General features: G+C 42.0%; 1 protein-coding gene across 1 annotated transcript in view; it reads right to left on the reverse strand.

Annotated features, from left to right (window-relative positions):
* Positions 1 to 14611, reverse strand: part of jph3b (junctophilin 3b) — a 79977-nt gene that overhangs the window by 35464 nt on the left and 29902 nt on the right. The window contains exons 2-3 of the mRNA XM_030136482.1: positions 13730 to 14216; positions 9886 to 10251 (exon numbers count right to left, since the gene is read on the reverse strand). Of these exons, the coding sequence (XP_029992342.1) occupies positions 9886 to 10251; positions 13730 to 14216 (853 nt within the window). The remainder of the gene's footprint in view (positions 1 to 9885; positions 10252 to 13729; positions 14217 to 14611) is intronic.

Here is a 14611-nt window from a genome sequence, read left to right on the forward strand (position 1 = left end):
CAGCACTCCTGAGAGTAGATTTTTTTTTTGCATTTGCGATCATAATTTCACGTCATGTCGAGCTGATCAAACAAGTAAACGATCATAGCCAGAAAAAAAATTCAGTAATTGACATGTTTATAAAGTATATGTGACTATCTAAGGACAATACTAGAATTTAATGCATTCTGTAATTTTATTCTAATGACTAAAATACCCATTAATATTGAACCTCACCTGTGAATTTACAGCCTCTCCTCCTCCTTCTTCTCCTCCTCCTCCTCTCTACTCTCTGTCTCCTGACATAAATATGTTGATTCATGACATATGAACAGATTAGAGATACAGTGATCATACAGTTTGATGGTCCAGTTACTGCCTGAGCAAAAAAGGCTTTTACTTTCTATTATTACATGTAATTTATTCCCCAAAATATGGATAAAATCACATCTAGAATCACATTTACAATCTGAGCTTTTATTGTGTTTTCCCCACAAATTTTCTTTGTTTTTTTTTTTTTTTTTTTTATACAGTTGCTCTCTTCCATCGAAATACATGAAAATAATAAGTTAAACTAGAAAAGCACTTGGGAGCGCAGACCTCCGCCAAGGCAGATCAGTGCCCTGCCCCCGATCACCACCAAAATTTAACCATTTGTTCCTTGTGCCACTATCAACAGTTCCTGAAATTTTCATCCAAATCCATCCATAACTTTTTGAGTTACATTGCACACAGACAGACAGACCAGTGCTGGCAAAAACAGAGCCACTTTGGCGGAGGTAATAACTTTTAAAAAGTGTTTCTGTTTAGCATTAAATAGTGTCTTTTCTTCAGTATCTGTGTTGAGCCTCTACAGTTCTAGACCCTTGAACTAACTTACACTGGGACTCCTATAGAAGTGTCTTATGTTCAGTTTTCTTTTCTTTGACATCCTTTACATCCTAATTACCAAACACACACACACACACACACACGTCCAAATGTCCATGTAAATGACTCCACTGATATTCTAACCCGTCTAGCTGACGTGACCCAGGCAGAACAAATACAAACATGTTGGAAACTTGTGCTAAGCGGTACAACTGCCCAACTAACAGGTTCCTTTTACAAGTAGATGGAGTGACAGTGGGGACGGCCAATCACATGTACGTTAGCGAAACCAAAGCGCCAATCAGAGAGCGACATTTAGGTTTGAGGCGGGACTTCTACCAGAGACCGACTGTTAACCCTTTGTGTGCCATAGTCATCGACTAAACACTACGGACAGCGGTTGGACTGATAGGGACTACACAGTAGTGGATGGATACTGGTAGGGACGGGTCCCTGGAGTCCCTACCTACGCCCCTGGTAAATGATCTAAATACAGGGTTCAGACTGTTGAGGAATGCTGCTCATTTTTAAACTATTTTGCTCATTTTCCCCTCACTTAAGAAGGATTTGTTCACTTTTGTGCCATATTTCAAGGTTTTGTTTTTTGGTTTATTCCAATTATTTCCATGTATCAATAGAATTAGTGGATCAGCAGGTATTAAACACTTTAGTTCAGTAGATGCTTTTGGTCGCCAGTGGACGTTTGGGTCTTTATAAAAATATAAAAACACAAAACTGTATAATGCTAGGTGTCTTTTTTATAACACTACCGCTGATAAAGCTGCTTTTTTTTTTCCATTGCCCAGAGTTAAAATACTAAGTTCTATGGGGTTTGGCTGCAGTACCACACATCCACACAGTTTAGATCAAGTTTGAAGAAAAAAAAACAGAAAAGTCCAAACTACTAGTGCATGTTTGGACTCAGTGAGAACACTTCTGGCTCCAGGGGAAAAGCAGGCCTGCTATGTTCAAACAATGTTCCAGACGAACATAGAGTCAGTCCAGTGTTCAGGTGAGGGGTGCACAACACAGCAGCAAACGCAAGAGAAATAGAACCTAACAAAACACAAACACGCATCAGTTAGAAACGATTCCACATTCCAATGGAATCTATACGGACGCCTTTAGAGAAATGTAACATTTAGACATTATTCATGTTAACATGTCAGAACAAATGACATTAGATTATAGCATACACTGTAAAAAATCTAAATCTACCCAAGTGTATTTGTCTCATTTCTGCTCCAAATATCTCATCACACTTAAAATCAGACAGAATCACCTACAGAGGAACTTTACACTGAGATAGAAGAACTGATTTATAGAAAATAGATCTGGAAAATCTGATTGACACTAATCTGACCAAGATCATTTTCACTTGTTCCATTCGCAGATTTATTTGCTTAATTCAAGCAAAACAAAAAAAATCTGCCAATGGAACAAGTGAAAAGATTTCTTGAAATAACATTTTCAAAATAAGAATCAGTTCTTATGTCTCACTGAAAAGTTCCTCTTTAGGTGATTCTGTCTGATTTTAAGTGTGATGATATTTGGACTAGAAATGAGAAAAATACACTTGGTCAGATTTAGATTTTTTATAGTGTACCACAGCATAGCAAACAAAATCCAAATATTTGTTTCTCAACAGTGATGAAAATTATGATGGTGTATTAGGACCATATAAGAAAATAAAAACACTGTCACTATGAGAATAAAGTTGTAAAATATGGAGATAAAACCCATAATTTTAAGAGAATAAAGCCATAATACTATGACAATAAAGTCCAAGTTAAAAAAAAAAAAAAAAAAAAAAACAACTCATAATTTAACATAAATAATGTCATACTTTTACTTAGTTAAAATCGTAATATTTTGAAAATAAATTCGCAACAGTGCGATAAAAGTCCTAATTTCTAAATCTCGATCCTTAATCCTTGTTGATGACAGTTTCCAGTTACAGCGAACGCAACAAGTGAAGCATCAACTTTCACTTCTGTTGGAGCGGACGACTAATGCCAATGTGTTGATGGTGGGCGGGGCTAACAGGCTCAGCATTTGGTGGGCGGGGCTAATAGGCTCAGTATTTGGCCTCTGTGCGTAAACCCCAAATGAAAGTAGAACAAAATAATAATAATAATAATAATACATTTTATTTGGTTGCGCCTTTCAAGTCACCCAACGTCACCTTACAGAGAGTAAAAGCATAAAATAACAACACAACCTCACCAAATGTTCACAGTTCTCCATTAAAGAGACGAGTGGGTACAACTTTATTCTGGTAAATTATGATATTTTTTCACCAATTTTTAAATGATACTATTATTCTTGTAACATTATGGCTTATTCTCGAAATATGATGACTTTAATCTCATTAAAGTATGACAATATTTTCATTAAATTATGAGGTTTTTTTTTTTAAACTATGACTTTATTCTCATGATATTATGGCTTCGTTCTCAAAATATTATTCTTACAAAATGATGACTCTCTTTTTATTCAAGTTTATTCTTATAAAATTACAGTTTTATCTCAATATTTTACGACTTTATTCTAATAGTGATGTGTTTTTGTTTTCTTATGTGGCCCTAATACGCTGTTGTAGAATATGACAAATTTACCTTTTTTTTTTTTTTTATTTTGCCAAGTTTAGTTGTAACCACTGAGTCACTGAAACATCCGAGGGTTTTGAAGTCTTCATCAACAACAACTTTTGGCTCTGAGGGTGAATTTATACTGTTTTACTGGACATTTTTAGAGCAGTTCTGATTATTATGGTCAAAACTCCCTTGAATCCTGCATCCTTAGTTGGATCTCTAATATCATCTGACTGAATATGTAGGTGGAGCCACTAGCTGATCATAGCGGCTACAGCTAATTTAAACTTATCCTTAAATTATACGTGTGTTGTTTGTAGTAAACGGCACACAAACCCTGTGAATGTGTGTGTGCTGTGCTGGTAGACTACCTCTGAGCTCTGCGTAGGGCCACGCTGTCTGTTTCTGACTAAATTTAGTCTTGGCTGGTTATCTCCAAGCTCTAGTTTCATATTTAATGGCAGTTGCATCTTTGGGTAAAACTTCTGTCAAGAAACCAAATGAGCGTGTTTTCCAAACAGACGGATGTGTGGAACAGCCTACATACAACAGTTCTGCTCTGTTCCCTCTGAAGACGCACACTGAAGGAACTATTATGGTGAATACGGCAGCTTTTTGGACTCAGCTTTAAGTTAAATACAGGAAAATACCTGATTTTACTGAAAAATACATAATTAATAAGGATATATCACTTAGGAAATGTATTAACCTTGTTTGATCGTTCCTTTATTGAGTCTGTCTTATCTTTTTGCCTGGTGCCGTGGTTTGCTCAGACCTCAGCTGCAGAAAAACTCACTGAATCAAACAGTCAGATGGTCCAGTCCCCTGATTGGTCAGTCCCAGTCTTGTCCCGCCTCCCTGTCCACTAAACAGGTCCAGAGGATGGTTCCATCAGTTCTGAATAATGACTCCCATCCTTTACCAGGTGAATTCCAGCTCCTTTCCTCTGGACGGAGGTTCTTAGTCCCAGGTTCAGGACACAGCGTTTATAAAAACAGTTTTGTTCCTGTCGCCGTCACTGAGCTCAGGAAGAAATACTGACATTGCACTTTATTTACTTGTTTTAGTTATTTATTCTGTTTCTTTGTTCTATTTATTATTATTGTGACTTCACATTTTTAAATGTTATGTTCCTATCCTGTTTTTTTTTTATCCCAGACTGTTTTTATCTCCTCTGGGTTTTTATTGTGTTCTATTGCATCTTGTTTTTATTTATTTGATCTTATTTATTTATTTTATTCTTTTCCTTATCCACGCTGCTGCACTGATGAATGGTGGAACACTGAGCCCTTTTTGTCCTGTCTGTAAGCTCAATTCAGTACCTGCCGAACAGCTTCAGTGTATGTCCTGCTGTAATGCCAAAACAATCACTACGTCTGCAAAACAAATCTACCCACGGGTACAAATACAGGAACCTTGAACCTTATAGGGAAAAAAATCAGGTGGATGTTGCCTGAAAAATAGTTGTAGGTCTTTTAAGGGTTGATGACAAATGGGATGCATGACTTTACATGAAAATCTGACAGGAATATAAAAAAAAGTGCATCAGTCTGTGTCCTGAATGGAAGGGACTGGACCTGGTGAGCCTCGAACATACTGGACATGTTCATTTTTAGGACATTTCTAACTTCAAATCCAGAGCACAGCCATCTTTATTTACCAAAACCCTGCTCTACACCTTTTACACCTCAACACAGATGTTAAAATGTTTTATATAATCTTCATTTAACCAGGAAAAAAGATGATTAAGATTAAAAATCTCTTTCTCCACAGTGTCCTGGCCCAGACAGCAGCAGCAGTTAGACGAAATGGAAATCACAGCCGTACATCCACTCTAATATACAGAAACACAAAGAAAGAGTATGTATGTATGTATGTATGTATGTACGTACGTATGTATGTATGTATGTATGTATGTACGTACGTATGTATGTATGTATGTATGTATGTATGTACGTATGTATGTATGTATGTATGTATGTACGTACGTACGTATGTATGTATGTATGTATGTATGTACGTACGTATGTATGTATGTACGTATGTATGTACATATGTATGTATGTAAGTATGTATGTATGTATGTACGTACGTACGTACGTACGTATGTATGTACGTACGTATGTATGTATGTACGTACGTATGTATGTACGTATGTACGTATGTATGTACGTATGTACGTATGTATGTATGTACGTATGTATGTACGTATGTACGTACGTATGTACGTATGTATGTACGTACGTATGTATGTACGTATGTATGTACGTATGTATGTATGTACGTATGTATGTATGTATGTATGTATATATGTATGTATGTACGTATGTATGTATGTATGTATGTATGTACGTACGTATGTATGTACGTATGTATGTACATATGTATGTATGTAAGTATGTATGTATGTATGTACGTACGTACGTACGTATGTATGTACGTATGTACGTATGTATGTACGTACTGTACGTATGTATGTACGTATGTACGTACGTATGTATGTATGTATGTATGTATGTACGTATGTACGTATGTATGTATGTATGTACGTATGTACGTACGTATGTATGTACGTACGTATGTACGTACGTATGTATGTATGTATGTATGTATGTATGTATGTATATATGTATGTATGTATGTATGTATGTATGTATGTATGTATGTATGTATGTATGTATGTATGTATGTATGTATGTATGTATGTATGTAGTATGTATGTATGTATGTATGTATGTATGTATGTATGTATGTATGTATGTATATGCTTTATTCTGAGGTCATCAACCCCAACAGTTCTAATGTTCATCTTATTACACACTGATGAAACATAATTAGGACTATTATATTCCAAGTTGGTCCTCCTATATCTGACACTCTTGACCTTAAAGGACCTTTTACTGGTGAGCAGCAGTATGACTTTTCATAAATGGCTTCTGTAATCCATCTGTCAGCAGATGGAATTTCAACTGTGGAATAAAACTTCTGCCCAGTTCTTCACATATCTTATTCATTCTGTTCACTTTGATACTTACTCATCCAAACTTTCGTGTACGTCTGTAAATGAGATTTCAGAGAAACCCCGACAGCCGCTGATGCCAGTAGGGCTATTAGAAAATATCAGTTCTGCCATATATCGCGATATTTTGATATATTCAATATTTCATTTCACATACTGTATCCCACTACTTTTAATTCAAGTGTGCAATAACTTGTTGTTACCTCTCAGTACTCCTATTATTATTATTATTATTACTACATTTTTTAAAATAATACTATGATTTTACAAATGTGTATTTGTGTTTGTCTGTGCAGTAACTGTTTTTTATATGTTTTAGCTGTGTTTATGTTTTGTATCTGTCTTCTTTGTCATATCTGTATCTTTTTCTAACTCCTTTTCTGACTCAGAGAAACACACAAGAATTCCAATGTACCTATACTGCGACGTATCTGTGCAAATGGCAAATAAAGTCTATTCTATTCTATTCTATTCTATATTAAATAGTACTGTATCAATATTTTTAGGTATTTATTCAAATGCAGATATGGCGGACCTTCATTTTTGTTTTTTGTTTGTCTTTATTGTTTCTACCTTATTTATTATTATTTAACACTGTTTTATTAAATAATGGTTATCTGAAGCATCCTAAAAGCACTTTTTACGGTCTGAGAGGCAGATGCTCGTTCCTTTGTTGGGACTGAACTAAAATCCTGTTCTGATGTTACTGATAAACTAATAGAATATGAATATTCGATCAGGATCTGAAACTGGAATGTCTGTAAAACAGAGTTTGAACACCGGAACATTTGGTGATATAACATTAGATCCTGTTCTGATTAAATCAAAATGTGTTTAGTATTTGTGCAGATTTCTGCTGTAATTCAATTCTTCAAGGAAATAATCATTTTTAAAAAAGAAAACCAACAAAAAATTGCCTTTTTAACAGTATCATGATATATCGTAATATATCATATCGTGATCCTAGTATTGGGATTTGTATTGTATCACCAGATTCTTGCCGATACACAGCCTTAGATGCCAGTGGATTACTCCGACCGTGGCCTTATAACCTGGTTCTGTAAAGACAACACGGTCAGGGGCCAAACTGGGTCACAGGCCTACTTCTGATGGGTCCCCATAAGAGCAGAGTAACTATGGGAGTCCATGACTACAACTCCCTGGGCGGCTAATTAATTTCTGCTGGGTTCAGAGCTGAAAAATAAAACTGTTGCTTCATATCCCTGTGTTAGAGTTTCTGTCAGCTGGAGAGAAAGTCAGGTCACACCCATCATCAGCAGAACCCAAAGTGTGCTATTGTTTTAGTTCATTCAACACACTTCTAACACCCGCAGACGCTCATTTCCATTCGTTAAAGCAGCTTCGTCAACATCTTACTAGCTCTTAAACAGACGGTCTGGCTTCACCTGCTGTTTCATTTGGACCAGAACCTCCTTCACCTGAAGTTCACCTTAACCTTAATCCTGTTCTTAATCTGCCATTGATCTGGAATAGAATGATTTTGATGATTTTTTAAAATCTTTTTTTTTTCCCATTTACTTATAATGAGTGAAATTTCACATTCTCTTGTCGATAAAAAAATCCATTTTGTTTCAATTTACTTCAAACCTGCCACATATAGAGACGCAATTGATCTGACATCAGCACATGCATAGACATGATGACATCAGCTGGATCGATGCCAAAATAAGATACAATACGTGCGAGGGGCGGGGTTTGTTGTGCCTGGAACTACTTGTTGTCATTTATTTTAATGTAATTTAATGCTGCGTTCCAGGCCGGTCTTTGAGCCCGTAAGTCACAACTTCAAACCACGACTCACGACTCTGTAACGTTCCAGGCAAGTCACGCCAAACTGCCTGAGTGCTAGGAATTGTGGGAGTTAGATGTAAACAAACCAGCATGGTGGACTGTACATTATGTTCATTTACAATTATTTGTATCGCTGAAGGTGTTTGTTCGTTGCTTATTTGAGGGAAACAGAGGAGGAAAAAGCAGCACATAAGGAAAGAGAAGCTGTTCTACCTTTGATGTTACGTTAGTTATATATTTGGATACGTATTTGGTATTAATTAATTCTTGCACTCATTGGACTGAAAACTAGCTAATGATAGAGTAGCTGCCGATTATGCAGAACATTTGCAGATAAATAACGTTAGAGAAATACCTTGTTTTAACTGGACAAGCACTCGGAGTGCACAGACCTCCGCCAAGACTGATCTGCCTCCCCCCATCACCACCAAAATTTAATCATTTGTTCCTTGTGCCAGTATCAACATTTTCTGAAAATTTTGTGAAAATCCATCCATAACTTTTTGAGTTATCTTGGTAACTAACCAACAAACAAACAAACAAACAAACCCTGGAAAAAACATAACCTCCTTGGTGGAGGTAACCAGATAGAAACATACACAAACCAGACAGAAACATAAGTGAATGAAAAATGTGTGGTAAATGGGATTTTCAGTGTTCAATGTAAATGTCCACAGAGTCCACATTCCACAGTGGATGTGGACAATTTAGTTCCAGATACAAGACATTGTTCTAAGCTACAGGTGGATCCAATTGGAGGCTAATTGGAGACGTTTCGAATTTTGATGAATTTTGGAAAATTGCTCAGTGATGACAGATGGAAAATTGTAGATGTTGTGACCTTGCTGTGACCTTGAACTTTGGCCTACTGGGACCAAAATGGAATGGGTTGGTCCCAGGGCCTAGGCCTATCTGTGGGGAAGATTTGGGAAAGATGGGTGGAAGAGTTTTACTCTAAAGTTGAGAACAAATAAACAAACAAACAAACACACAACGCAAAGTGATCACAATACCTCCTGGCGGAGGTAATGAAACAATTTCCATAAACACCACATCCATGGGGGGGTGCCACTGTTGTTTCACGGGCTACGTGACGTCAGAGCTCGGAACTGGGAGAACATGGATCTAGTATGAGTTCACAGGTGGGAAGTCATGGGTTTGACTGTTATTCCAGTGCATTTTCACCGGTAGAAGGATGGAAAAACACAAATTACGGGTTGCCTGGGACGCAGCATAAGCTAATGAACCAACTGTGGCTGGATGATGCTACAGCTAATCGCTGCAGTGCCTTATAATCCACTCCAGCACCTACAAAGGATGTGTTATTGACCAAAACACCAACTCTACATCATCTTCTTCTCAAGCTGCTACAGTGACTCACTACTCACTCTAGTGTCACAAAGTGGTACAACAAGTCCTAGCCATGTTAGCTGAGTGACACGCTAACTGTTATAGATACTTCTAAAACACCGTACATAGACCTAGTATCAGAAGAGTTTTTTCTTCACACTCTGTAATCTTGTGTGATTTTTGATGTTAGTAGAAAATATTAGAAATAGCCTTTTATTCGGACTGAAAAGATCGACAAACAGACAAATCCACAGCTGTTACCTGGACAGGGCGATTTCCGCCTTCTGCCGGGCGATGTCCGCGGCCTTCTGCGCTCCTTCCACCGCTCGGTCCACCTTCTCTCGTATTTTGCTGGCCCGTAGGGGGATCAGGTTCTTCCTCTTCCCGCTCACTAGGATGTTCTGCTTGTATTTCCCTTCCTCTTTTGTACCGTCAGGAAACGTGGTGCAGCCATAGCCGTGGCGTTTGTTGCTAAGCCACTCCCCTTCGTACTGCAGCCCGTCGGACCGCCGACTCACGCCGAAACCCGTCCGCTTGTCGTTCTTCCACTCTCCGCAGTAGGTCTCTGTCGCCGTGGCGTCCACGTCATCGTCAGCAACGGCCAACTCTGCATCCGCATCTCCGAGACTGGAAAAATAAAAGGTCATATTAGTTTGGTTGATTAATAAAGATCCATACTTGGAGTGTAACAAACTTTGAGAAAAGAAATAAAAATAAAAGCTTTTATTGCAAAGATTTTTCTAGTGTATTATCTTCATCTTTACGAAGCTTTCAACTGTACTTTTCCGACAACTTTTAGAAAATAAGTCTTCCACATTTATTCTCACTTTAAGTACATAAATAGGTACGTCCGTTTCAAACATTTTCAACCATCACTGCTTTTATACTTTCATGCGTCCATTGTGTTGGAATAAGCTTTTGTTAATGGAGCCACCAGAGGGCGCTGCTCTACATGAACACACCTGTCAAATACTGCGAAGAAGACCAAAGTTTTTGATGGAAGAAGAAACAAACATGCCGCCACAGAGGAGGCAGGACCAATGTTGATATTGAGAAAGGTAGTTGTCAAAAATGTTGTTAGTTTTTCACCAACTCAGAGAGTTGCTCTTTGAAAAGTTCCACCATTTTTGGAAATCATTCTGTTTAAATCTCAACACTGCCCCTATGGTTCCTGGTGGTACTGCTTTGTTTCCTCCTTTTGGGTTCGTATCTGCTCCCAGAGGACGGACAGAAATACGCATCTACTGAACGCAGAGGATGGACCATATGCTCCATCCATATAGAGGGTATGCACATACGTCATACCCCCCCCCCCCCCCCCAGGCCACGCCCCTCTCAGTCAGACTGAGTGTCTTAAACCAACCTGCTCAACATGACGGAGTACAGCAGTAAACACAGCCAGAGCAAAGGAACATGGGAAATCTGAAATTAAATGAAGGACAGTTGGACTGGACATGGATCTGTACGAGCTACCAAAGAACAAGTGGTCCATGAACACTGACATGTGGACACACATGGAGGATCCAGACCTGATCCAGGGGGGAGGGGCTCAGCGCTATTTGGACCTGAAACGAATATACATGGTTTCATCAGGACTGACAACCAGGGTCCAAAACTAGGGCCCAGAACCAGCTGATCCAAAGGCTCCAAAACTAGGGCCCAGAACCAGCTGATCCAAAGGCTCCAAAACTAGGACCAGAACCAGCTGATCCAAAGGCTCCAAAACTAGGACCAGAACCAGCTGATCCAAAGGCTCCAAAACTAGGACCAGAACCAGCTGATCCAAAGGCTCCAAAACTAGGGCCCAGAACCAGCTGATCCAAAGGTCATTTCCAGTAGGTCGTGGACTGACCCCAGTGAATATATGCATGATCTACTGGGACTGAGCAGATTTACTGAGTCTAGTTCAGATCCAGTCCTTTATCCAACACAGATACTACTGGATATGGGATGGATGGATGGACAGACGGACGGGTACATGGATGGATGGATAGTTGTCCGTCTGTCTGTCTCTCTGTCTCTCTCTCTCTCTCTCCCTCTCTCTCTCTGTCTCTCCCTCTCTCTCTCTCTGTTTCTCTGTCCCTCTCTCTCTCTCTCCCTCTCTCTCTGTCTCTCTCTCTCTCTGTCTCTCTCTCTGTCCCTCCCTCCCTCTCTCTCTCTGTCTCTCTCTCTCCGTCTCTGTTCATACCTTTTTTTTTTTTCTTTCTTTTTTATGGGCTCAGCTGGCTGACAGGCAGCTGTCTGTACCGATAAGGCAGCAGCCGACACCAACTGTACTCCCAGTCATTATTGCCCATTTTTCTAACACCTTTGCTTGTGTATCCTCTTTTATTTGGACATTTTACCAGCGAGTATCTCACACTACTTTTTTTTTTTTCCTACTTGTCTTGTCCAGCGTTCTAACAGCAAAATGGTAGTCTGGTTCCTTTTGGTGCTGAACAAATTTGCTTTGCCAAGGGTAACTTCATAAAGTATATGAAGCGCCCTTTGATATTCTACTGTGTTTATTATGAGTTTAGTTGAACCACATTTCGATGCCGGACCTGACATGGGGGGTGGGGGTGGGGGGGTAGAAGAAGGGGAGAAAACAAGAGAGAAGAAGGTGGAGAAGACCCTCACAAGAAAGTATCAACAATACAAACAGCAACAACCATGGAGACAATTATAATGATGACAATAACTACAACCAGAACTGAGTAAACTGGGCAGAAGAGAGAGAAGAAAACAAAACAAAACAAACTACAAAAAAAAAAACACACAATGAGATGCATAAGACCTATGAAATGAAGAATATAAGAAAGCATGAACAAAATGTCGTATACCACATTCGCACAAATAATACCTATAACAAATAATACCAGAAACAAATCCACACAACATCAGTTGTTCACATTCATCTGCTGTGACAGAGTGAACCAGGCAAACAGACTGAGGTGAAGAACACACACATGCAACCGCAACCGCCCCCCCTCCAAGGACCAGGGACCGACCCAGAGGGCCCCAAGGCCCGGCCATCCAGCAGACACCACAGAGAGGGGGGATCCAGCCCGCCCCCCCGAGAGGCAACAGTGTGCCCGCCCCGAAGATGATCGAGGGAGGCCCCCACCAGAGGCCCCACAGCAGCCCAGCACAGGCCCCAGGAGGCCAGGGACGCCGGCCGCCACCCCCCCGCCGGGGGCCGGCCACCCAGGGGCAGGCGAGGTGCCGGTCCCCGAGCCCCATGAGCCCAGGAGCCACCCGTCTCCCCGGGCAGGGGTCCCATCCAGCACACCGGGCGGCCAGGCCGGCCCAGACCGCCACCCGCTGCAGGCCAGTGCGCACCCCGATGCCACAGCCAAGTGCCCTGGGGGCCTGGGGGCCCGCCCCCCCATCCCACCAAGCCCAACCCCTAAACCCCACACACACCCCAGTCCCCCACTCACCCACACAAGCATATGCACACACACCCACTGACTCCCAGACATACACACCACCCATCCCACATGTTCGACCATTCACACACACACACACACACACACACACAAACACCTCCACCCATACCCACTTACCCACATGCACGCCCACACGTACACATCTACATGTACACACATACCCACACATGTACCCACATCCATCAACAGCCCCTCCCACCCACCTGCACACACCAGACACACATATCCGGAGTGCCGCCCCCCCCAGCAGCGAGCAGCCCCGCTGCGAGTCCCCCCAAGGCGCGGCACCCGAGCGCAGCCCCAGCACCAACCGCAGCCCAGGGCGGCGACACCAGCCGCCAGGAACCCCACCGCGGTCCACCACCCCACCAGCAACCGCCACACCCCCGATGCCCGCATACACACATCTTTCCCGGTCCCAACACGACCTGAGGCGGGCAAGAGAGTGGCTAGCCCAGCGCCCCCCCCCACCACCACCACAATCCCCATGCGCACACATCATTCATCAGAGGGCGGCAACCCCCCAGCAATGCAGCCAGGTGAGCCCCAAGCCAATGTTCCAGCCCCCCCCCCCCGGGGCCCCCCGCCCCAGATGGCATCCAGGAAACAGGGGTGTGGGAAGACCCCCCCTCCCCCTCGCCTCCCCACCTATCCGTCTCTGTCTCTGTTCATACCTGATAGTAGAGTTGATATCGGATGCGGCTGATGACACCGTACTCATCCCGGCTTCGCTCCTGAATGAACTCTGTTTGGACCTCTGCGACGCCAGCGAGCTCCTGGACTCGGACTTCCGGAGCTTGAGCCCGGACAGGATGGACCTTCGGAACAGCCCGCCCTTCCTCTTGCCCTTGAGCAGCTCGGCCTCGCTGTGGGCCGTCAGCACGAAGCCTCCGCGGGACACGGCGGGGCTGCTGCCGCTGCTGCCCGTGCTGCACATGGACACGCTGGTGGTCAGGGTACCGGGGACGGGCGGAGGGACCGGAACCGCCGCCCCGCTCCGGTCCAGCAGGGCGGTGCCGTTACTGTGCTCCGAGCCGGAGCGGAGGGAGTTTATGGAGGTGCGGAGCGGGGAGCGGATGACGGCCGCCATGCCGTAGGGGACGCTCTGGCGGACCCCGTATCCGTGTCGCATCCCGCCGACCCACTGGCCCTGGAATGTACCTGAAGAAAACAACAACAAGGGTCAAATCACAACACCAACAAATATTCACCAGTTCTAGGTCCGGTCATTGAACCTTTAACCCTATAACACCAAACGGATCATATTTGATACATGAGTTTTGAAGTCCTCTACATCAGGGGTGTCAAACTCATCTTCTTCCGGTGGCCACATTCGGCCCAATTTAATCTGAAGTGGGACGGAACCAGTCAAATAATAGCACGGTGGGCAATAAATAATGACAACTCCAAATTGTTTTAGTGCAAAAAATAACATTCAATTATGCCAATATTTACATTTACAAACTAGAAAAGCAGTCAGAGAGCACAGACCTCCACCAAGGCAGATCGGCCCGTACCAACACCACCCAAATTTAATCATTTGTTCCTTGGGCCAG

Source organism: Sphaeramia orbicularis, chromosome 6, assembly GCF_902148855.1.
Source record: "Sphaeramia orbicularis chromosome 6, fSphaOr1.1, whole genome shotgun sequence".
In the NCBI taxonomy this organism is placed as follows: Eukaryota; Metazoa; Chordata; class Actinopteri; order Kurtiformes; family Apogonidae; genus Sphaeramia; species Sphaeramia orbicularis.